The 25,908-nt window shown below is 37.1% G+C and overlaps 1 protein-coding gene across 3 annotated transcripts in view; it reads left to right on the forward strand.

Moving 5' to 3' along the window:
* The window catches only part of LOC147003536 (sulfotransferase 2A1-like), a 36,672-nt gene extending 21,909 nt beyond the window's left edge, over window positions 1–14,763 (forward strand). For 2 of the 3 annotated variants that reach the window (XM_085842188.1, XM_085842187.1), the window contains 3 exons: window positions 6,367–6,461; window positions 8,907–9,084; window positions 14,610–14,763. In XM_085842188.1, coding sequence (XP_085698314.1) covers window positions 6,367–6,461; window positions 8,907–9,084; window positions 14,610–14,722 — 386 coding nt within the window. In that variant the 3' untranslated portion in view covers window positions 14,723–14,763. The remainder of the gene's footprint in view (window positions 1–6,366; window positions 6,462–8,906; window positions 9,085–14,609) is intronic. The other variant, XM_085842189.1, reaches the window with a different exon arrangement.
* The last annotated feature ends 11,145 nt before the right edge of the window (window positions 14,764–25,908 follow it).

Here is a 25,908-nt window from a genome sequence, read left to right on the forward strand (position 1 = left end):
TTTGTTAATTATAAAACTGTAAAGAGCAATCACAGCTATTCCCGTCTGGTTAGTGAAGGGGGTTTATTGCTAAATGTTTGGTGTAAAGTTGAGAAGACCATTTTCCATTTTGGTGGCAGGCTCCTTTGGGGAGAGGCAGCTTTCTGTTTTATAAATGCACACTTCTATTTATTAAATGAAGCATGTCTCAGTGTTTATCTGTCAGGTTTTGAAGCATTTCATATATGTCCAAATACTTGGCAAGATTTTTTTTTTAATCATGAATTTGGTGTAAAGTTGCTATTTTATGGAAATGCCTCTTTACATTTTCATTTCATCTGTAGATTTTTCTATCTTTAAAAAATATTGAAATTATTTTTTAAAGAAAAATAGAAAAGTAGCTTGTGAATAGCACAAAGTAAGCTTACAAATCTCAAGTAAAAAAGCAGAAAACTTATTTGTGTCTGTTTCTATTGCTTCCTTTTGTAGCCTTTGCACCTGGACAGATGGCAGTAAGGGCTAAGCATAACAGGTGTGCACGACCTTTTATAAAGTAGGAGCCAGCAGAACTCTTGTATTTACCTGTTTTCTTTTTATTCAGTTACTTCAAAAAAAAAAGAAGGTAAACACCCTCCCCCCCAAAAAGCTGTACATTTTAATATAAAATAAATTATGATGAGCCATTTTTAAAAAAGAGAGAAAGTCCATTTTATTTGATATTAGAGTGGCTACTCCAACTTGGTTCTTGGGACCATTTGCTTGGAAAATTTTTTTCCAGCCTTTTACTCTGAGGTAGTTAGTGTCTTCCTTTATGCCTTAGGTGGATTTTCTGTATGCAGCAAAAAGTGGGGTCCTGTTTACTTAACCAGTCTGTTATTGTATGTCTTTTTATTGGGGAATTCAGTCTATTGATATTAAGAAATATTAAGGAAAAGTTGTTATTTCTTCCTGTTATGTTTATTCTTAGATTTGGAATTCTGTTCATGTGGCTATGTTTTCAGGTTTGTTGAAAGATTACTTTCTTGCTTTTTCTTGAGCGTAGTTTCCCTCATTGTGTTGAAGCTTTCCCTTTATTATCCTTTGAAGGGCTGGGTTTGTGGAAAGATATTGTGTGAATTTGGTTTTGCCATGGGATACCTTAGTTTCTCCATCTATAGTAATTGAGACTTTTCTTGGATATAGTAGCCTGAGCTGGCATTTGTGATCACTGTGGGTCTGTATGACATTTTCCCTGGATCTTCTGGCTTCTGTAATCTGTGGGGAGAAGTCAGGTGAAATTCTGATAGGTCTGCCTTCATATGTTCTTGACTTTTTCCCTTTACTGATTTTATTTGGTGGTTTGATTATTATAGGATGGGAGAAATTCCTTTTCTGGTCCAAACTATTTGGAGATCTGTAGACTTCTTGTATATTCATGGGGATCTCTTTCTTTAGGTTGGGGAAGTTTTCTTCTATAAATTTGTTGAGGGTATTTACTGGCCTTTTAGGTTGAAAATCTTTCTTCTTGTCTATACCTATTACCATTAGATTTGGTCTTCTCACTGTGTCCTGGATTTCCTGAATGCTTTGGGTTAGGATCTTTTTGCATTTTCCATTTTATTTGATTATTGTGTCAATGTTTTCTAAGGTATCTTTGCACCTGAGAGTCTCTCTTCTATCTCTTGTATTCTGTAGATTATGCTTGCATCAATGGCTCCTGACTTCTTTTCTAGGTTTTCTTTTTTCAGAGTGGTCTCCCTTGTGAATTCTTTATTGTTTCTACTTCCATTTGTAGATCCTGGATGGTTTTGTTCAATTCTTTCACCTGATTGGATGTGCTCTTCTGTGTTTCTTTAAAAGAGTTATTTATTTCCTTATTATAGTCCTCCATCATTATCAAAAGAAGTGACATTAGATCCATATCTTGTGTGATGCTGTATCCAGGACTTGCTATGGTGGGACAGTTTGGTTCTGATGATGCCAAGTAGCCTTGGTTTCTGTTGCTTCTATTCTTACACTTGTCTCCTGTTACCTGATTATCTCAAGTGCTTGCTGCCCTCAATATGTCTGATTGGAGCCTGTCCTTCCTGTAATCCCAGTTGATTCAGAACTCCTCAGAGTCCAGCTTTCTCTATGATCCTATGATTCCAGGATCCTATGAACCTGATTTTCTGGGTGTGTCAGAGTTCTTGGCAGTCAAGCTTCCTCTGAAACCCTAAAATCCTGTTGTGACCACGCTCCTGGGTACTGGGATCCTCAAATCCTAAGATTGCCGGTGTGTTAGAGAATCTGGAATCGGAATCTCCTCTGGGGACCATGGGACATTGTGTTCGAACCCAAGGTAGACCAGCACTGATCTGAAGGAACCCGAGCTGCTGGTCAGGCAGGACTCCTGTGTCCTTCTTTTGCTGGCACAGGCCCATCATGATTGTTTTAGAACAGATGTTACACTCTACTCACCAGGGATCCTAAGATCCTGGGCATGCAAGGGCACCAAGAGAGTGTAGAATCCTCTGGGGACAGTGGACTGTCTGCTGAGTTCGCACACATGGTGGCCTAGAGCAGGCACTGACCTGAAGAGGTGATATATTATTTTAAAATGTGATATACTCATATATTTGGAATTATTTGAAATTTATATTGAGAATAAGGTATGTATTTTCAGTATTGCTGTAGACAAGCATCAATATAAGATTTTTCAGTTGATTGTGGTTTTATATCAAGTAACTTTTAGAGTACTCATTTTTATTGTTATATTATTTTATAAATTTTACAAAATATGATAAAAATCCTGAAAGATATGGCAGGTATTGAAGGAGGTTCTCTGGGAGGAATTGGGGAACCAAAGGAGAAGAAGAATGTGATATAATTGTATGTACTCAAAATATGTTTTTAAATGTTAAAATATGTTTTAAATGTTAAATGTTAATTTCTGATAAATTGAAATTATCTTTTCTCATCATAATGCAATAAAACTTAAATTAATAAATAAAAAGTCACATTAATAAGTTGTTATAATTGTAAGTTGACTATCAATGCCTGTCATTTTGATGATTTTGCTAAGGTACACAAGGTGTTCTCCTATTTCCTGTTTAATGATTGGTCTAGTTTGGTTTATGTTTTTTCTGATAAAATAGTCTTTCCAGAAGCAACTTAAGAGCAAAAAGAGTTTATCTGACTTACACTTTCAGGTGAAAAATCTATCAACAGGAGAAATCAAGGGAGGATCTTAAGAAAGAGCTGAAGTGAAAACAGTTTACAAATCAGCTTACTAATTTTCTCAATGTCTCACTCTCAGTTTTTTCATTCAGACCAGGTCGACAGGTTTATGCTCTTTGCGCTACCACGTCATTGGTCAATAAAGACAATCACTCAAATACACATTCATAGGCAAATTTCATGGGGAAAATCTCTAAACTGAGAGTCTAAGGTGACACAGGGATGTATATGGTTGACTGCTGAAACTAACTCATGTGGATGGGGTTTTAAGATAAAATCGTTTTTCTCAAGTAGAACAGGCTTGGTGGCCATTAATTCATTTCATATGCTTTTCAACCTGAAAAAATGTTGAACATCCTTAATCATCAGGGAAATACAAAGCAAGACAACCCTGATTCCACCTCACACCAGACAGAATGGCTAAGATCAAAAATTCATGTGAAAGCAGATGCTGGCGAGGATGTGGAGAAAGAGGAACACTCCTCCATTGTTGGTGGGATTGCAAACTTGTACAACCACTCTGGAAATCAGTCTGGCTGTTCCTCAGAAAATTGGACATAGTACTACTGGAGGAACCAGCAATGCCACTTTTGGGCATATATCTAGAAGATGTTCCAACTGGTAATAAGAATACAAGCTCCACTATGTTCATAGCAGCCTTATTTATAATAGCCAGAAAATGGAAAGAATCCATATGTCCCTCAACAGAGGAATGGATATAGAAATTGTGGTATATTTACAAAATGGAAAACTACTCAGCTATTAAAACAATAAACTTATGAAATTCCTAGGCAAATGGATGGATCTGGAGGGTATTATCCTGAGTGAGGTAACCCAATCACAAAAGAACTCACATGATATGCACACACTGATAAGTGGATATTAGACCAGAAATGTAGAATACCCAAGATATAATTTGCAAAACACATGAAACTCAAGAAGAACTAAGACCAAAGTGTGAACACTTTGCCCCTTCAGAATTGGGAACAAAACACCCATCGAAGGACTTATAGAGACAAAGTTTGGAGCTGAGAGGAAAGGATGGAACATCCAGAGACTGCACCATGCATCCATCCCATAATAAGCCACCAAACGCAGACACTATAGCATAGGCTAGCAAGATTTTGCTGAAAAGACCTTGATATAGCTGTCTCTTGTGAGGCTATGCCAGTGCCTGGCAAACACAGAAGTGGATGCTCAGAGTCATCTATTGGATTGAACACAGGGCCCCAAATGGAGGAGCTAGAAAAAGTCCACAAAGTGCTGAAGGGGTCTGCAATCCTATAGGTGGAACAACAATAGGAACTAACCAGTACCCCAGAAATTCGTGTTTCCAGCTGCATATGTCCTATGTTTTTACTTGATTTATTTTTCAAAATTTTTGTGTTTTTATACATAATATTTCTATTCTTTAAAAAATTAAAAATGAATATGTTATATCACATTCTACCAGATTTACCAGTATGCATTCCAACACACTATACATTGCATAATATGTCCATAGCAGAACTTAATTTTTTCAAAACAGTACAACCCACTAATGATAATTTGTGGTGCTCATATGTGCATGGATGTAGGGCCATCCATGTGTGCACTAGAAACATAAAAGTGGCCCTATATGAAAAGGGTGTGGAAGTCTTTCTCATCTAGCAGTCATCAACTGCAAATGGATCTTCAGTGAGGAGTGAGGATTCAGGACACCCTCTCCCATGCATCCTGGAATATTGATCGGCTTTATGTTATGCAGTTTTGCTATAGGCAACCATTGGTGATATGAACACATTTGCATAATAACAGCTAATTCATGTTCAAAGGACAATATTTACAGAGGAATATTTCAAATCACTCCACCACATTCTCTAGCTTTTACTTTCTACTTCCTGTCCCATGGTATTTCCTGAGTCTTCGGTACATCAATGACTGAGCACTCACAATTAGGCTGCACAATTTGATCACTTCTGAGTCTACATTATCCAGAGCCAGTTGCAAAATTAATCTCTAACAAAGATATAGAACAGCACAATTCCACAGGTATAAATACAAATATTTAGACGGTAGTTTGACAATATGACCGTTTAGTTAAATGACAGTAGGAACCCTAGTTTGGAACTATGACATCATCAATCATGGGTTCATGACCAGGATTATAGTACCAGGCATGAATTCCATCTCAAGGATCAAGGCTCAAATCCAATCAGCCATCATTTATGTAACCCCATAACAATTGTGTCATTATTGCACTACAAGACACTTTTGGCCTGGTACATCTATATTGTAGCATGTGAATTCAGCTCAGGATAAGAGCATTATGTGGAAAATCAGGGGCTGAAAATTGAACACTGAGAAATGGAAATGATACCCCTATATACTCCCAAAGGGAATTGTAGACATAGGTATGCTGAGTTGAGGGAATCTGTTAAAATTCCTCTGTCTCTTGTCTTCCCCACTTGGCAGTGCCTTATATAGTTTTCATAATCAACAGATCTGCATCCAAACATATGCTAAGATAATTCTAAAACCTCACATTCTCTCTCTCTCTCTCTCTCTCTCTCTCTCTCTCTCTCTCTCTCTCTCTCTCTCTCTCTCTCTCTCTCTCCCTACCCCTTACACACACACACACAGACAGACAGACACACACACACACATACACACACACACCATAAAGGTGCCTTATCCCCTTAACTAACTTTGTTGATGTGATTATTAATGATGTCATATAGCTTTGTTTTATACATCTATTAGATTTCTGCCAGTAGGTTGCTGTATAAATTGGAATGTTTCTTTCCAACACCATATAAAATACTGTTCTCCCATCTCCATTATCAAATCTTTCTGTTGTCTTCATATACCTCACTAGGAGGCAGGTATTTACAGAAATCACCTCTGGATTTCTGTATTGGTGTGATAGGTTTCCCCCAGCACACACCTCTGACCTTGCACCTTGGCAGTAGAATATCTCCTCATGGCATCAATGGTAAATCTTAGTGGTAATGAGTTTGATAATGAACTTGATTTTATCAGTTCTCTATTTGTGTATCAACCTCAAACATCATGTTTAATGCTATAAATACAGACTAGTTAGATTTTTCTTAGTGAAGCTTTCTGCTGCTGCTTTCAGAAAATGAAGAAAGTCAAGCAGACCCTTTGTTAGTGCTTTGTAACTGACACTCCACTTCTCCCTGCACACAGTCATATTTGGATCATGGTTTGAGCATGTCCGTGACTGGCTATCCATGAGAGAATGGGACAACTTCTTGGTACTATACTATGAAGACTTGAAAAAGGTGAGCTTACAGTTATCACTCAGTTAAGAACGAGAATCCATTACAACAATAATAACAACAACAACAAAAGATGAATATTGGTCATAGGATCTAGAAAAGCAGAGAGAAAGCCAAAAATCTGCTCTCAGCCTACCTGCTTCCCTGAAGGAATGGAGAAAAATAATTATTAATAAAAAGTAAAAATGCAACCAGACAAAAACTGAAAGATGAAATTATTCAAAAACAAATTTGACCTCATAGAGTTTTCTCTCAGGAAATAGGAGGGAGGAACCTGGGAGGGAAAGTATATGGGGGAACTGGGAGGGAGAGGTGAACCTGATCTAGTATAGTGTGAAGGAAAAGGACTGAAACTCTGATGGCCAGCAGTAAGAATGGATAAAAGCATCCTCTAAAATTAGGATGTTTAGGGGACCCTCCAGAATTTACCAGAGACCTGGTAAGTTAAAGACTCTCAGGACTCAAAGAGAGACACCTTAGATGAATTTCCATGCATTAGGGAGAATGATGTTATAGACCCTACCTGCACTTCCATCAGGAAGACAGGGCATCAAATGAGGGAGAGTGGGCCCATCCCACAGTCATAACTCTGACCCATAATTGTTCCTGTCTGAAAGAATGACAGGGTTGGAAATGGAGAGGAACCTGAGGAAAAGAAGGTCCAGCAAAAGACCCAAAGTGGTGTCCAGCTCAAGGGGAGGTCACAAGGCCTGACACTATTCCTGAGGCTCTGGAAGGTTTGCAAAAAGGGACCTATCATAAATGGCCTCTGAAAACACCAGCAAGCAGCTGAAAGAATCAGAGGCAGATGTTTGTACCCTGCCAATGGACAAAAGCAGCTGATCCTTGTTTTTGAATTAGAGTAGGCTGAAGGTAGCTGAGGAGAAGGGTGATCCTTTTAGATGACCAAGAGTCTCAATTAATCTGGACCCCTGAGATCTTTCAAAAGGTGGACCACCAAACAGACAGCATACACCAGCTAATATGAGGCCTCCAACACATATACAGTAGAGAACTTTTGGTCAGTGTTCATTCAGAGATGATGCACCTAACCCTTGGGAGACTGGAGGACACAGGGAGATTAGAAGTCAGCTGGTTTGGGGAGGACATCCCCATAGAGACAGGATGGTGGGGAGGAGATATGTGGTATGGAACAGTCATAGGGTCGGCTTTGGGGAAATAACATATAGAGTGTACAAAATAAATTAATTTTACAATTAAAAAAGTTTCATCACACTCCTTTTTCCATATGTAGATTCTTTTACTTAATCATCATTAAGTTCACTTTTCCCAAGAAAGGATCACTACCCAGCTGTCTGCTACACACTACTACACATTCTAATAAGTCTTCTATCTGACCATTAACACATTCTTTTTAGTTATTGTCATGATTGTTTACATACATATGAAATATTAAGCAGAATTCTAATAAATATGCAAAAAATGTTTTAAACCAAGAAAACCTCCTGTCCCCATGGGGAAGGCTAGGATTAAAAGCACAATTTTTGACATTCTAAGATTTTACCTTGTAATGACTATATCAGAAGATTAAATTAATTGTGGTAGTACACAGATATCATTACAACAGTTAGAGATCTGAGACAGAAAATTTGGGAATGTGATGCCCATATAAGCTGCAACCTGAGATACTTTCTCAAAACAAAATCTCTTGGAAGTACCCTCAAAAAACAAATATTGAGAACATTTCTATGAAACTGTCCTAAAATCTGTATTGTTTTCAGATACCTAAGCAAACACTATTATCTGGAACTAACAGTAATCTCTGCTGAGGATTTTGTGCACATATCTTCATTTGCCTTGATCATTGTCTAGCAGCATTTCTATAAGTTTCTTTAAACCTGCCAGGGCAGGATAGGTATGCTTGTACATACTTTCAGTGCCAGCACTTGGAAGGAAAAAGCCAGATAGATGGATTTCTGATCTCTGTGAGCATGACATATACTAATCTCCACAGCAACTTCCAACACACAAGAAAAAATTCCATAGTGAGGCCCTGTCTTAAGAAAAAAAACTCAGTATACTGAGAGACTGTGTCAGCACACACCTGTGACCTTAGTACTATGGAGATTGACCCAGGAAGGTCTGAAATTCAAGGTCATGATCCTCTAAAAAGCAAGTTTAAATTTAACCTTGGTTCTATGAGAGCCTCTCTCTTACATTTCCTCTTCCCTAAAAAGAATACCCAGTCTCTGTCTTTTAGAGAGCAGAGATGAGCCACATTGAGAGCCCACTCAATATATAAATGTTGAGTCTGAGTCCTTCCTCCCTTTGTTCCATTTCCTTTATTGCCTAATTCCTATTCATGCTCTCTCATTTGATGATGACCTTTTCACAACACTTTGATCATCTCCATCCACAGATCACATGTTTGAATCTTTTCTCTCAGTGCTCTCTGTTGATTGCCCTCATTTCACTTTCTTCTTTTAGGATACAAAGGAAACCATAAAGAAGATCTGTGACTTCCTAGGGAAAAATTTAGGGCCAGATGAGCTGGATCTCGTCCTCAAATACAGCTCCTTCCAAGCCATGAAAGAAAACAACATGTCCAATTTTAGTCTCATTAAGGAAGAATGGGTTCCCAATGGCTTGAAGCTCATGAGAAAAGGTAAAGAGATCATCTAGCTTCAGAATATGTCAGAATAAGTGAAGGGCTTGTGCCAATGAAAGTCTAAGTAGTTGTTGGGAATGTACTGAAAGTCACTGCTCATCACTGATAGCTTTTCACAGACATTACAGGGAAGGTTTTTGTGGAGAAGATGTGGGTTTAAGACACTCTGCAAAGTTTATTTATTCTGGTAGATGAACTTGGGATTGGAGATGGTCATGTCTAATAACTTCAATGAAGAAAATGGGAAAGTAGTCAGTATTCTATGAGGCATTGTAAAGTTTCCTGTATCACATTCCTCATTTTTAAAATATAAAAAGTGTAATGCAGTAGACCAAAGATATATCTAAGATGATAAGCATAGAACTGCAAAAATTACATTAACTGCTGGAAAAGATTTTGAACAGGTCAAGATTGCTGCCAACTGTAAGCCAAGATGATACTCCTATAGGAGTAAAAAAAAATCTCTAATGTTAAAATCTGATGTTATTTGCCAACCTATGTTTAGATTGCTTTAGGGTCATGACCCCTCTCTTCTTTGGAATTATCTTTCCTGAACAGGGAATTTCAATGCTCTCTATTTATTTGCCAACTCCTCTCTATGATGGGAGCAGATTGTTTGTGTGTGTGGTGTCATAGCTGTACAGTTCTGGAGTGACTTTGCCAGAATGAATCAGACCTTGAACCTCACCCAGACCTAATTAGATAATGATAGGTGAGATGGAACTTAGAGTAGAAGAAAGAAGGTGTCAGTCATCAGATATTTAACACTGAATAAAAATATAGGTATAAATGAATGAAGTATAAATTATGAGTTTAATTTTCTTTATCCATAATTTAAATGTTTCAGCCTTTAACTTCAATCGACAGTTTTGGAGTCTGAAATTTGGATACTAACAATATATGTTAGTATCTTTCCTTTATACATAATTGAAATATTTCAGCATTTGCCTTCCATTGACAGCTTTGGAGTGTGAAATTTGGAAATGAACAATATAAGGATATAAGGAATTTTCAAAGAAAACATGAAGTCAAAGTAGATACCAGATTGTATTTAGTCCAGGACTAGTACTATCCAAATAATGGGAAATTTTGACTGAGATGTAAACATAAAGATATGTCACCACTAACTAAAAGATAATGGAAATCTATACACTAAAGTTCAAGGCATGTGGAAAAATAAACTTTTCTTTCCAGCTGCCATCACACTACTGTACTCCTGACTCTGTGGAGACATACTGCACTAGAAAAATGGTCTCACCTAAGCAAAGTGGTCTGTTTCTGGATTTTCTATAATGAATGAGAACTTGGCAGTGTTAAAACATTGTAAGAAAATAAGTCTGTTATTACATACCTAAAAGAATGAAGTAGCTCTGTTAATAGCAAAGGGATAAGGAAACTGACAAGCAAAAGCATTAGCAGAGACAAATCAGAGCAGATGGAATAGAATTTAAGACAAAATTCCATGAAGACAACTGTTGTTTCTGCTTTGCCAGGAAGATTCTTTTAGGATGAGACCATACTTGGTTTTATTCTCTTCCAAATACAAATACTATTTGCCATGCAGCACAGATGATAGCAGAAATACATACATATATACATACATACAGTAATTATAATATAGTTCGGCCAAAATTCTTGATAAGACTTCATTAGTCTTTAGAAATTTAATTATCCTAGTGATTATATGTAGCATATGTTTGTTGTTGTTGTTTTGTTTGTTTGTTTGTTTGTTTGTTTGTTTTGCATTTGAAGACAGCTTTTATTTGGGGGTATTATTTTTCTTATACTAGTGTGACACCAATATCCTTTAAGCCAGGTAATTCTGGAAACCAGGTCACTGATGAGGGACACAAAATACATTGCCCACTTGCTTCACTAATTCATTATAGAGAATGATGAAATGGATATGTCTGGAAATAACTTTGAAAGAAAAATGTATGTAAAGATAATATTTGTCTTCTCAATTTCTCTATCAGATTGGTGCCAGTTTTGAATCATCAAAATATGTGCAAATCTAAGATAATGCTAAAACACACTCCATTATTTACCATTAGGCAACCTAATTCCCTATATCATAAAGCATTAAAAAGCTGTAGTAAGTGTTAGACTTGCTTGGGCAATGAGGAATTCACTAGACCTATTTTCCAAAATCCTTTAATTGTTCTTATCTTAAGACACAAGAAATTACCTTTTATTGCCTCTGCAGAGCTGCTTTGTAAGCTTTATCCCAGAGACTCAATCATTCAAGTTGTTGAGATGCATCTGCTTTTAATCTCCAAGCAATGATTTTCCATGTACAATTGTAGTCAATGTAATTCAATATTTAGGCTCTGCAGGAAATGCATACTAGAGAGATATTTAGCTACTCTTTGGGTGACAAGACTTTATAAAGACAATGCCACAATCTAGATATGTATAGGAAATATATTCTGGCAAACCTCAAAATTCCCAGCACTCATTACTTCACAGTGTATAATTTAATGGACACAGTAGTTGGGCCATCGATCATTTTCACTGGTATCTTCAGAAGACCTGAATCAGAGTCAAAAGGGGAAGATGACCCAAGGACAGAAGAAGAAGCCTCCCATCTTCAGGCCATAAAGAAAATCCTACAAAGGTTTGGACAGTACTCTGATGTGAGATCTGCAGACTCCAGAACTATGAGGAAGTTCTTTTTCAACAAGAGTTAAGCCACCACATGTTAGGGTTATCCTGACATCTGGCACACAAAAGTTTGTAGAGATTTTTAGAAACAAGGAAAGAAAATAAAAGTGCATCAATAAGGTGCACAGAATTTGCAAATAGGTGAACTTACAACTCCATGTGTGTACCTCCAAAGATGTGGTTTCTCAGATGGACTGATTTATTCCATTGGGAATTCATATTGAATTTGTTTGAGATGCTTGAGTCTAACATCTATCTGGTTTGGCCTATCAGGATCCAGGCATGCTGTCAAAAACCATAAGATATCATGTTCTAATAAAGAAAAGAAAGAACCTGAGAGCACAATGAATATTAATAGGTACCCATCTCATTAGATGACACTTTTATATTCATATCAATTATAGTATATTATTTTAATATGCTGTATCAAGGATTTACATTTTTATGAATTCTTTATATTTTCTTTAATATAGCCCTCTGGGGAATTAAAATTAACTTATGTGATGATATAGAAAGAAAGTAATGTGATAAAGAAAAGAATGGCTTCTATTGTCATTCTTTTTGGATTCAAATACACATCCATCACTGTCATACTGGCAACATCTCAAAGACTAATTTTTCGTCATCAGCAAAATAGGAGCACTGCCTATACCTTTCTCAGGTATGCACGAATTCATTTAACAATCCCACACTGAGTATATCCTACATGTCAGTCACTCTGTACAATGAACCATTTAGTAATTTCAGAAACACTTTCTTTCCAAATATATTTGATGCATATTCTGTGTGTATATTCAAAGCATAAATACATGGTGTAAATAACAGTGTCACAGCTAGGAAACAAAGCAAGGATGGGACCTGCTGGGTTATAAATGGAGGAAAGATGGGAAGAGAAGGTTACAGTGTCATTAATAAAAAGACAAAGAGCAAGATGTAATTATATGAAAATTATTAGTCCTCTAGGATGACAGAAGACACAACACAGAATGTACAATTGATTAACCTCTAAGGTTATAACTAAAAACATTCTGGAATGGAGTGGTGAAAAACAATATATGGTCAGAAGATACAGTGCTACATTGGACATATGCAGAAATTATGCAGATCTCCATGCATCACAAAACACCATGGATGAGTGAAACAGAGTCCTTCAATGCCCTCAGCTGTGAGGGGCTGGGTTCACTGTATCTAGTGAGAAAATCAAGACAGCTGAAATGCTGCTCATAACTGTGTGTATCTGCAGCACTCATGTGACCACACACACACACACATAAGTAGAAACTATTTTAAGATATTAGTTAAAAGTTGCTTTAAAATTATTTACTTCTATAAGTAAATACTAAGATGTAGACAGAACAGTTTAAGTTTATTTGGATCATTGAGATGATAAACACTTCTGAGTTGGATAGCATGATAGGAACAGGTTTGATGGGAAGCAGGAATAATCTGTGTATATATAAAAAGATCAAGCCATTGTTGCCGATATTAGATTGTCTAGCATATAGGTTGGGAGAGGAAAAGGTAGGACGTAATTTAGACAGAGGGAGAAGTTTGTATATATGATTTCAGGACTTAAGAAATTTTTGGCAAGGCATGGTGGCACATGCCTTTAATCCCTTCATTGGGAGGCAGCCTGGTCTACAAAGTGAGTTCCAGGACAGCCAGAGCTATACAGAGAAACCCTGTTTCAGAGAAGAGAGAGAGAGAGAGAGAGAGAGAGAGAGAGAGAGAGAGAGAGAGAGAGAGAGAGAGAGAGAGAGGAGAGAGAGGAGAGAGAGAGAGAGAGAGAAAGGAGAGAAGAGGGAGAGAAGGAAGGAAGGAAGGAAGGAAGGAAGGAAGGAAGGAAAGAAAGAAAGAAAGAAAGAAAGAAAGAAAGAAAGAAAGAAAGAAAGAAAGAAAGAAAGAAAGAAAGAAAGAAAGAAAGGAGTTAATTTTCTACAGAAAATGGTAGTTTGATTTATTAATGCCACAGACCAGGTTCATTCAGCCCCTTTCAACCTGTGGGAATCAAGGTTCCAACAGGTGAGCATAGACAGACACAGAGAGGAGAGAGTGTGCTGAATCTGAATGTATTGTCACAAATCAAACACTAGTCTTATATAATACAGAAAAGAAAGGAGTAGTGTGTCACAGCAGGCAAAGTACATTGAAGTATCTGACACAAAACAGAGAAATGACTTCAAAAGACTTACAGGAACTAGGTAATATTTACAGTAAAGATAAAACAGCCCTGCCTAGAGTCAGCTAATGTCAGGTAAGGACTTCACAACCTAGTCACAATTTCTTCTACTCCTTTGAGCCTTTAGAAAGCTAGCACCAGGGGGTTCTGCTCAAGCAGACCTTCTCATGAGTAATATAATACCACAACCCTTCTATATCCTAGGCCTTGATAAATTCTTGCATATGAGTGTAACTTGGCTGTTCTTTAAAGTGTCTGTAGGGAATCTCCATTTGTCAGAAGAATTCACCAACTTGCTTCTAATATGCAATGTAGACTGCTATACCTGGTTGTAATGAAGAGTCTAAGTATACTTTGCTAAGCTTGCCCTGAGATTTCTAACTCTTATCCAGTAAATAACTTAAGAAAGCATGCAAGACCCTCCACAATATTGCAGAGAGAAATCTGGGGCATTCTAGCTATGGGAATGCCAAGGTTCCAGGAGGCTCTTTCCTTGAAACTGTGCCTCAGGACTGCTTCCAGATTTCTAAACCTGTAATGTGAGTCACTACTGGAGTGGATGTAGGATATTAACTGTGTGATCTTTATCAAACGGAAGGTAAAAGCATATGATGGGAAGAACTAGTTTAGTATTATGACCATTATAAATCCACCTATGTATCTTCTTCACATTTTACAGGCACAACTGGGGACTGGAAGAATCACTTCACAGTAGCCCAAGCTGAAGCCTTCGATAAAGTGTTCCAGGAGAAAATGGCTGGATTCCCCCCAGGGATGTTTCCATGGGAATAAGTTTTCAAAACTTTTAAATAATATATGAACACTGATGTTTATGTTCCTGTTGTTCTGTATCCTGAATACCTGGATGTAGTCAGAATAAATCCTGTTGTGGAATTGTGAGAGTGAATTTTTAAAAACTTGTGTTACTGATACTAGTAGTAGCAACAGTGGTGCTGCTGGTGGTGTGTATACCTTTATGTTTGTAGTGCCTTCAGTGGCCAGAAGAATACATTGGTTCCAAGGGACCTGCAGTTGAATGTAGCTGTAAACTTCCTGCTTTGAGTTGTAGGAACTGATCTTAGGTACTCTACCTAAGCAATACAATACTTCTAAAATCTGTCCATCTTTGAGAGTCATCTCTTAAGCCAAGAATCATGGAATCTTGAGTCATCATATATTTGCTACTTTTATTATTGTTTTGTTGTGTATTATCAGCAAATTCCAATGCACTTTATAGAATTCCAGCTTTAAAACATTTTATTTTCATTTAAATAAGTCATTTATTTCTAGTTTTATTGACTGAGATTGGACATGAAAAGTTTATAAGTGTGACGCTATGAAAATTATACAAGTATTACTCAGTATTTGTGTATTAATCAAACTTTTCATGAATATCAGCTCCATTGTTTGCAAAGAAACATATATATATATACACATGTATATATATATATGTATGTATATATATACACATGTATATATATACATATATACATATGTATATATGTGTGTGTTTATATATATGTGTGCATATATATAAACATATATATATATATATTCTTAATGTTTTCATTTGTTTATTTATTCTCTTTACATCCTGCTTGCAACCAACTCCCTACTCTCCTCTGAGCCGCACATTTACAACTTCCTCCCTCCATCCCCTCTCCTCTTCTCCTCAAGAAAGGGGGTTCCCTTGCATTCACCCACTCAGGGAAAAACCCACCCTGGTGCATCAAATCTCATAGAACTAAGTACATCCTCTCCCACTGAGGCCAGACAGGGCAGTCCAACTGTGGGAAAGGGATACAAAAGGAGGCAACAGAGTCATAGCCAGAGACAGCCCCTGCTTCAATTAGTCTTCATGAGACACACATGAAGATTAAGATTCATATTTGTTACATATGTACAGGCAGCCTAGGTCTAATCAGTGCATACTCTTTTGTTGGTGGTTCAGTCTCTGGGAGCCCCCTAAGACCCAGGTTAATTGGCTCTGCAGGTTTTCTTCTGATGATCTTGACCCTTCCAGCTCCTTCAATCTTACCCACAATTCTTTCATAAGACTCCCTGAGCTCTGTAGTAGAGGTTGAGAACACAGATGGTGACACATCCCAGAAGTTCTTTTCTTGTACAGGAGTTTTTAGCTTTCTCATTGTTTTTTGTTTTGTTTTGTTTTTAACCACATAAAATGAAAAATTATTCTTTCAAGGTGGGTAAAGAATTCTTTAGGAATTTTTATAGAAGTCACACTGAATCTATAGATTGTTTTTTGGTAGAATGGCTCTTTTAACTATGTTAATCCTACTTGTACATGAGCATAGAATATGATGCCATCTTCTATTTCGGCTTCAATTTCTTTACAGACACCTGAAATTCTTGTCATACAATTCTTTTACATGCTTGGTTAGAGTCACCCAAATGTATTTTATATTATTTATGGCTATTCTGAAGGGTTTGTTTCCTTATTTTCCTTTTTTCTTTTTCTTTTTCTTTCTCTCTTCTTTTCTTTTCTTTCTTTTTTCTTTTGTTTGTTTGGTTTTTTGATACAGGGTTTCTCTGTATAGGTCTGGCTGTCCTGGAACTTACTTTGTAGACCAGGCTGGCCTGGAACTCAGAAATCCACCTCCTTCTGCCTCTGGAGTCCTGGGATTAAAGGTGTGCACCACCATGCCCGGCCTTTAGCCCTTTCATCTTTTGTGTAAGTGAAGGTTAATAATTTGGCTGAAGAAGTTTATCACCTGTAAGAGTTCTTTGATAGAATTTTAGTGCTCACTTATGTATACTACCACATTATCTGCACATAGTGATATTTTGACTTCCTCCTTTGTAATTTGTATCTCCTTGATCTTCTTTTGTTGTCTTATTGTTCTATCTAGAACTTCAAGTACTACATTTCAAAGCTATGGTGAGAGTGGACAGCCTTATCTTGTATCTAATTTTAGTGAAATTACATTGGATTTCTCTCCATTTAATTTGATATTTGCTATTAGCCTGATGTATATTACTTTCATTATGTTTAAGTATGTACCATGCATCCCTGATAACTCCAAGACTTTTAAAATAAAGAAAGAATGTTAGATTTTGTCAAAGGCTTTTCTCATAATCTGATGAGGTAATCACATGTTTTTTTTTTTCCATACTGTTTGTTTATATGATCGAGAATATTGGTAGATTTTTGTATGTGAACATCTCTGCAGTCCTGGGATGAAGCCTATTTGTTCATCATGGATTATGGCTTTAATGTGGTCTTTGATTGGTTTTGCAAGTATTTTGTTGAGTATTTTTGCATCAATGTTTACAAGGCAAATTTATCTGTATTTCTAATTTTTGGTTGAGTCTTTGTGTTGTTTAGAAATCAGGGTGGCTGTTGTCTCATAAAATGAATTTGGCAATGTTCCTTCTGTTTCTATTTTGTAGAATAATTTGAAAAGATATCAGCATTAGCTCTTCTTTGAAAGTCTAGTAGAATTCTGTGCTAAAACCATCTCTCCCGAGGCTTGTTTGTTTGTTTGTTTGTTTACCTTGGCATGAAAGAGCTTTATGTCTGCTTCTGTTACTTTGCGGGTTATAATTTTATTTAAATTGTTTACCTGATCTTGACTTAAGTTTGTTAAGTGAAATCTATCAGGAAAATCATTGATTTCACTTCTATATTCCAATTTTAAAAAGTACAGGCTTTTAAAGTAATACATAATGATTCTTTGTATTTCCCTGGTGTCTATTGTTTTGTCCCCATTTTCATTATGATTTTGTTAATTTGGAAGTTCTTTCTGTCTTTAGTTAACTGAAATCTTGTCTATTTTATTTATTTTCTCAAAAACAAACAAACAAAGAGTTATTTGCTGCATTGTACGTTTGTATTGTACTCTTTGCTTCTAATTTATTGATCTCAGACTTGAGGTTGATTATTTCCTCTGATCTACTCCTCTTGTGTATGTTTGCTTCTTTATGTTCCAGAGCTTTCAGGTATATTATTAAATAGCTAGCATGAGAACTCATCAATTTCTTTATAAGGCATTTAGTACTATGAATTTTCCTCCTAGCACTGCTTTCATTGTGTATCATAATTTTGGTATGTTGTGTTTTCATTTTCATTGAATTCTAGAAAGTCTTTAATTTCTTCTGTATTTCATCCTGACCCAGTAGTCATTCAGTAGAGAGTTGTTCAGTCTCCTTCAGTTTGTAGGCTTTCTGCTCTTTCTGTTGTTCTTGTTGAAGCCCAACCTTAATCTGTGGGGATCTGATAAGATACAGGAGGTTATTTCCATTTTTTGTATCTGTTGAAATTTGCTTTGGAACTGAGTACATGGTAAATTTTTAAGAAAGTTCTGTGACAGGATGAGAAGACAATATATGCTTTCATGTTTGGGCAAAATATTCCATAGGTATCTGTTAGGTCCATTTGAGTTCTAACATCTGTTTGTTTCATTATTTCTCTGTTTAGTTTCTGTCTAGATAACATATCCATTGGTAGGAGTGAGATGATAGTTTTGCACTACCAATATGTGAAGTTTGATGTGTGATTTAAGTGTTAGTAATGATGCTTTTATAAATGTGGTGCCCTTGCATTTGGGGAATGGATGTTCAGTATTGAGATATCATCGTGAAGGATTTTTTTCTTGGATGAGTATGAAAAGTACTTCCCAATCTCTTGATTCATTTTTGTTGGAAGTCTGTTTTATTAGATATTAGAATGGTTGCTCCAGCTTGGTTCTTGGGTACATTTGCTTAAAAAATCATGTCCCAGCCATTTACTCTGAGATAATGTCTATCTTTGTGGCTGAAGTGTATTTCTTGTGTGTAGCAGAATGATGGATCCTGTTTTCACATATATTCTGTTAGCCTGTGACTTTGTATTGAGGAGTTGAGTACATTGATGTTGAGAGATATTAATTACCAATGGTTGTTAATTCATATCGCAGTAAATTTTCAACCTCAATAAGCCCATGAAGATAACATACAACTCAATTCTTATGTTTATATACTGTATGCTTAGATTGGGCAGTACTACCACTATACCAATCTATTCCCCAAGTATGACATAGATCCCTTGCTACTTGCAGCTTCTCCAAGCCATGTGATTCTTTTCCAACTTCCTTCTACCTCTTCTTTCTCTGACCTTCTTCTCTATCATGCCTAACCTTCTTCCACTTTCTAAAACTTCCAGCCCCACCTTTTCCCTTCTACTGTCCAATCACGGGCCCCATCATTTATTTGACTAGTTAGAATGGGAGAAAGTTCACATAAAATCACCTGAGTATGTGATCTATTATTAATTGAGGTAGCCCCTCTTGGGGATGCAGAATTAACATCAGACTACAAACAGCACCAGGGCCACCTGTGGGGCAATGGGCTATGCACAGACAGCCTGGTCTCCGGTCGAGCTGAGGGCTTGAACTCCAGTGGGACCCGTAGGGTGGTAATTTACAACTACATGGGATAGAAGGCATTTGATCATGTCTCCTGGACCCCGGCTCCTGTTAAAGTTACAAACACCACATCCTCCACAACAGAAGCATGTTGTTAGCAGTCATGTAGAAAATGTCCCAAGCTTTTGGCATTCTTGCTAGACTCCTCCCCCAATTAATGTATTAACAGCATGATAGCTAGCCCACTAAAGAGAGGCTGCTTGGCCACTCTTTGCTCTCTTAAGCTTTCACTTTTCTTACTCTGGAAACTTATCTCTCTTACCCTCTCTTACCTTCTCTCTCTCTCTCTCTCTCTCTCTCTCTCTCTCTCTCTCTCTCTCTCTCTCTTTCTCTCTCTCTCCCTTCTCTCTTTCCCCCTGCCTTTGTCCAATAAAGCTCTAAAATTATAGAATGTCTCTGACTATCAAGACCTACCATGCTTGAACAATGGGATAGGCTTTCTTGTAACAATCCAGGTCTAAACTCCTGACATAAGGCCTTCTATACTGCAGCCAAGAACCGGAATAAGGACACCCGCCTGTGTGGGAACCACACAGCACCTGCCTCTCTCCCTCCCTTCTTCCCTTATCTCTGGGGCCAACTGCCACCCCTGGGCCCCTATTCTGTTCTCAGCTCCTCTGCCATATTGAGCATGTAATACTGGAGGCTGAGAACCTGGTACCTGGAGCTGCCCCTTGTCCATCATCTGCCATGTGGGGTCAGTGACTTAACACAGCCAGGTGCCCATCCAGGGCCGCATGAAAAGCTTCCGGCAATCCTACCGTGTCCACCCACCCAGACCACTGGATCTATGGTGGGACAATCGAAGACAAAGGCAAGAATAGGTGGTTCAAAAACATATACCCAATTCAGCTTTTTTGTCACCATAGTCAGGGCACTCAGCAAACTCACAGGTCAGGTTGTCACATGAATCATTGTGACAATTGTCATGCTTCTGAGCATTCTGTGGAGAGACCCTAATCTTTTTCCCTTTCCCCAATAGGGTAGCTGTTCCGGATCATGCCATATGCCAATAAGTAGATCCTTTTCATCTCACCTAGACATGATTAGGTCTAGTTTTAAGGTACTATAAGGCATTTATTAAGTTCTTTGATATCCAAATTTCAAAATTCTTAAAAAGTATATGATTTAAATAATGTGCATAGGGATATAATTCCTCCCCCCTTTTGTGTTTTAAGAAGCTATAGTTTAATACCTTGTCTTTGAGAATTATTAAATTGTTGACGAAACATCTCAAATACTTGACTGTTATAGTCAGTTTTAATATAACATGGCCAGTGACTAATTACACTTTCAGTTGTTTCTCTTGAACAGTGGTTGTTACTAGAAAGCATGAAAAGTTATTAATAGTCACATGTGCATAATTTATTTATTTATTTATCAGAAATAAGAGCATTCATTTGCAGCAATTGATTAAGTATAGGTCCTCAATAAGTAATACAATTATGTGGAAACAGGTAGAATCTGAAGACATCAAGAACAAATTCTTTTCTTTACAATTTGATATGCACATTCTCTAAAACTACCAAACTATTATTATCTTAAGCCAATACTCTTTTGATTATATAAAGAACGAGAGTATTCTTATGTTAGGCCTGTAATCTGCCTGAGATATAAATCCAGCATGGCATTGCCTAAAGGGGTCTTGTCCAGGCAAGATAACATCCACCAAAGGTATAAGTCACTTTAAGACCTTAAGGTGAGACCTTAGCCAATTAACATCTTCTGGAAGCTTTTGAAAATAAAATTTTGAAGCAAATCAATTTTTCATTCTAGAATTTCTGTACCACATTTTTATAGTATAACTAAAACCCTAAATATTAAAAAGATATTGCCTCTGAATCTTTTCTGGAGCCACAGCTACTCCCAAGAAATTTAGAGCTCATTGTGTGAGAGCAAACATTTGAAGTAAATTTCCCCTGAGAGGCATTAGCTAGTAAAATACTTTCCACTTAGGAAACAATATACAGTGAAAGATTCGAACTCTTAGCTTCTTGTATTGAAGCAGAGACAATAAAAACTTTTCTAACATAATGTAAAGCTATATTAGCCATACACAGAGACAAAATTTTCCAGTGATTACCAGTTCACTAGAAGCAAACCTTTTACAGTTATCCAGATGCAAAGGAAAAAGCAAACCTTTAAACCTATAACAACTTTACATGAAGTAGGCAAGCCAGATTGCAATACCTTTATAAGTTCTACAGTCTGGTTGAACTTTTATAAACTTTGAATTTGAACTTCATTAGAACAACATCTGGATATATCTGCAACTGTGTTCTTTTAGCTAAAGAGAAATTACCCTGGGGCAGGGAGAGGCAAGTTTCAAGAACTAACTTAGGCACACCATTTGCAAAACAAAAGAAAGTCACACAATCCTCTCTGATGCTGCTCTGAGCTTTGTATGGCTTTATGGCCACAGAGAGCTGTATTGGTACTCTCATAAGATGATTACTCTCGTAATAATCTTAATTAACACTATATGGGTGAGTAGAAAATCTTAAATTTGTGATCAAACTGCAAGTGGCAGTCAATGGAACACTGGCAGTTTTAACCATAATTTTTAAGTTTCTTTTGCAACGTTAGGATAATATCTACAACCTTGGGAAAGCAAAACCCAATTTTAAAACAATTTATCATCTTTAAAATCAATATTAGAAGCATTATTATCATGTTATGAAATTTTGGCTGCCATTTTATACCTATGAGTGCATGACAGTGCAAATTTTAATGCTTCATTAAAGAGACATTGTTTTAAATCTTATCTTTAAGTCTACCTTTTAGTATAAGAATCACATTAAATATTATCTCAACTAGAAGTGTCTTTAGAGGCCTACTTTTTGGCCTGCTTTATGCCACAAGTTTGAAAGACTCCAAACCTGAGTTACCAATTTAAAGCTGTCTTGCTACCAGTGTTACACCTTTAAGACCATTAAAAAAAAAAAAAAAAAAAAAAAAAAAAAAAAAAAAAAAAAAACAAATGCAGCGGGTACATGATTCTTATAAATTTAAACCAATCAAAGAATTTTACTGTTTATAGCTATAATTATAAGATAAAAAAGCACTTTGTCATTTGCTAAACACAATAATGATTGCAGAGAATTTTCTAGGAAAAAACAACTATCAGCTTTTTTTGCCTTAAAACTATGTATTAAATGTATTAAAAATTGTTTCATCTTATTAAAGACATATGTCAGACTGTTGTCCATTTTAGTTTATGTGGGTATTCCCATAATGGCCATAACTTCTAACAAATGTGTAATACCAGAATCAGCCTTTGGTTATTGTCCATTGAAATCCTGAATATGTTTCTATAGTATGATGCACATATCAGTTTATCAAACTCTGTAAAAAGGAACATATCTCTGCCAAATTTCATTTCTTTGCCTACCATTAAGGTTACTTCCAGTAGGTAATGGTGTATGGTTATATAGTAAACAAGAAGGAAAGTGCCTCACAATTTTCTTGGCTTGATGCCAAGTGATAGAGAATTCTTTAATTCTTTGCTGTTAACATGTTTTGTTATTTTTAATGGAATTCTGAGTCCTCTCATATACTTCCTATCAATAGCTGGTCAATTTCATTATTACCTTGAAACAGCCGGCCTTGCAGACCTGTATGAGATTATATATAGTGGATTACTCCTATTTCTGATCATTTCTTGTAGCTGAATATATAGTGAAGTCAATTCAAAATCATCCTGAATAAGTTCAGCAGTCTCTATGTGTAAAACAGTGCTTTCTGTATATTGAGAGGCAGTTAATGTAGTAAGAGACCCTTGAAAATCTGACAACACCATGAGTATTATATATAATTCAGATTTTTGGACCAACTTATATGGACTCTCAGCTACCTTACCTATATCTTCTGGTCTGTATCTTGTCTTTCTTGATTTATTAGTGTGTATATAAATCTATCCTAAAAGCAAATAGTCCCAATTTTATAAATTCACAGTTCAATCAATATCTGAAACAAGAAGTAGGCAGCTTGCATTCTCCAGTTCGCTGACTCAGAGCAGCCATCTTGACTCTTCACACTCCTTCTCAGAGCCCTCTTTCTTTCTTTCAAGGTTTCCATGCTTGAGTCATCACATCACTAGACTCTGCTCAGCTCTCCAAACCTCCAAATTTTTAACTCATAGGCTAATAATTTTAAATTCATAGTAGATTTTTGCCTCACAGTTTGGAATAACACCTGTAGCTGTAATTATTAAATAAGAATCCCACACTACCACCAACTAGGCACCAGTGGATAGGCTAGACTCTTCTCAGCCCAGCAGACTCTTTGACCCAGAGTTCTGAAATCTCTCCACCTGGCTCACTAAGTTCACATGGCACTTCTCACATTCCCATGCTTTGCTGCAGTACCATTCTCTCTAGAACTCACTTGCCACATGAAGACAAACACCACACAACTTAGTTTAAAATCAATAGGTAACACAATCGCTAAGTGCAGCAGGTAGTGTTCTAATTTGTAAGCTCTTCTGAGTTACATATCCTCTGGTAGTGAATTCCAGTGTATCTACCAACTGAACCTGGGGCCTTTGGTACCTACATATGTCCTCCATCCACTCTCCCATTCAAAAGATCTCTCTCCTGCTTCTCCTCTTCCTTTCTCCAACCAGGAAGTTCTGCCTATTAACCCAGTGATTGATTCCTTGAAATCTTTATTTATTAGAGGATATTCCACCTGAAGTCACCTGAATATATCACTCCTTGTTCCAGGCAGCCTCCTCTTGGGTAAGCAGAATTAGCATCAAAATACAAACAGCAACAGGGCAATCCACAACAAATGGATAGTAGCTGTAAGGTCCACATTTTCAGAAGACTAGGATAGGAGGAGAGAAGGGAGGATGTGCAATTGGGATGTAATGTGAATATAAAAATAAATTATGAGGGAAAGAAATGAAACTTTCTGGAGGTGCCAATACCATCTCTGATTATGTATTCCTCTTCTCACATTAATCCAATGAAGGAATTCAGACCATAAACCAGTGGGATTTAGAAAATTCAAAACCTCTGACACCCTCACAGAGTGTGGATGGAATCAGCCCTCTTATTGATAATCCTAGCCTAAGCCAAACTTATTAATTATGCCAGGGAGGAATAAGATTTGTATCCTTTTATTGTCTGTGTGTTCTTCCCTGGCAATGACACATAAATACATTGCCCAAACCCTCACACTGAGAAAAATACTTTTATTTTTCCTCAGCTATAATTGTGTAACAGCAGAGGGTCATTTATTATTACCATTGGTTAGCCAGTACAGTGTAGAGACCACCAGAGTAGCCTCCTAACATGACTTTGTAAAGTGCCCTTCTTCAAGTTGGAAAAAAAATGTTAAAATCAATAGCTGGCACAGCAGATACCGGCACCTGCTTTGCAAGCTGAATGTAATGAGTTCCTTGCATATCATCCATAAAGCAGAAAGAAGTAATAACTCCCCACAGAGTTCTTTTTGTCCTCCACACACAAGTGATGACCCATATCCATAATGTAATTATACTATATAATATTATATATCATAATAGTTTCATATCAACTTGACACAACTTTTCCTAAAGGAGGGAACCTCAATTCAGAAAATGCCTCCATAAGATCTGGTTGCAGGGCATTTTTCTTTTATTATTAACTTTATTTTTTTTTTACAGTCCAGTCATTATCCACCTCCCAGTCCTACCTCCCACAATTCCTCATACCATTCTTCCTCCCCTTTTTTCAAATCCCTCAACTTCCAACCCACAACTGCACCAGCCCTCTGACATCCATAATCCCTGTGGCCTCAAGTTTCTAGAGGGTTACATTCATCTTCTCTCAAGAAGCCAGACCAGTTAGTCCTTTGTTGTATATGTATGTTTTGGGGTGCTCATACAAGCTAGTATATGCTGCCTAGATTGATGGCTCAGTATCTGAGACATCTCAGGTGTCTGGAATAGCTGAGACTACTGGTCTTACTGTGGGTTTGCCTTCCTTCTCATCTTCTTCCAGTGTTTCCCTAATTCAAGGGAAACAGGAGTCTCCAAACTCAGTCCATTGATTGAGTGTAAGTATCTACATCTATCTCAGTCAGCTGCTTGTTGGGCCACACAGAGGGCAGCCATGCTCTTGTCTGTAAGGAAACCATAGCATCAATAATAGTAACAGGCCGTGGAGCCTCCCCTTGAGATGGATCCCAAATTTGGCCAGTCACTTCTTTCCTTTTTTTTTTTTTTTCCATATTTTCCCCTGAAGTTCTTTTAGAAAGGAACAATTCGGGATCAGAGTTATTGACTGTGTAATGGCAAACCCATCTCTCAAATTGATGTCTTGTCTTTCAACTGGAGTTGGACTGTACAAGTTCCCTCTCCCCAGTGTTGTCCATTTTATCAAAGGTCCCTCCATTTGAGTATTGAGAAACTCTCACCTCCAAGGTTGTAGGTACATTCTAGAGGGTCGTCCCACATCATATCCCCAAGATTGCATATTTCCATTCCTTCTACTGGTCCTACGGGCTTTTTCCTATGTCACCCCCAATACCTGATCATGCTCCCCTTTTCTCCACCTCTCCCTTCCTCTC

This window comes from Mus caroli, unplaced genomic scaffold, assembly GCF_978045245.1.
Source record: "Mus caroli unplaced genomic scaffold, Mus_caroli_1 scaffold_8, whole genome shotgun sequence".
NCBI lineage: Eukaryota > Metazoa > Chordata > Mammalia > Rodentia > Muridae > Mus > Mus caroli.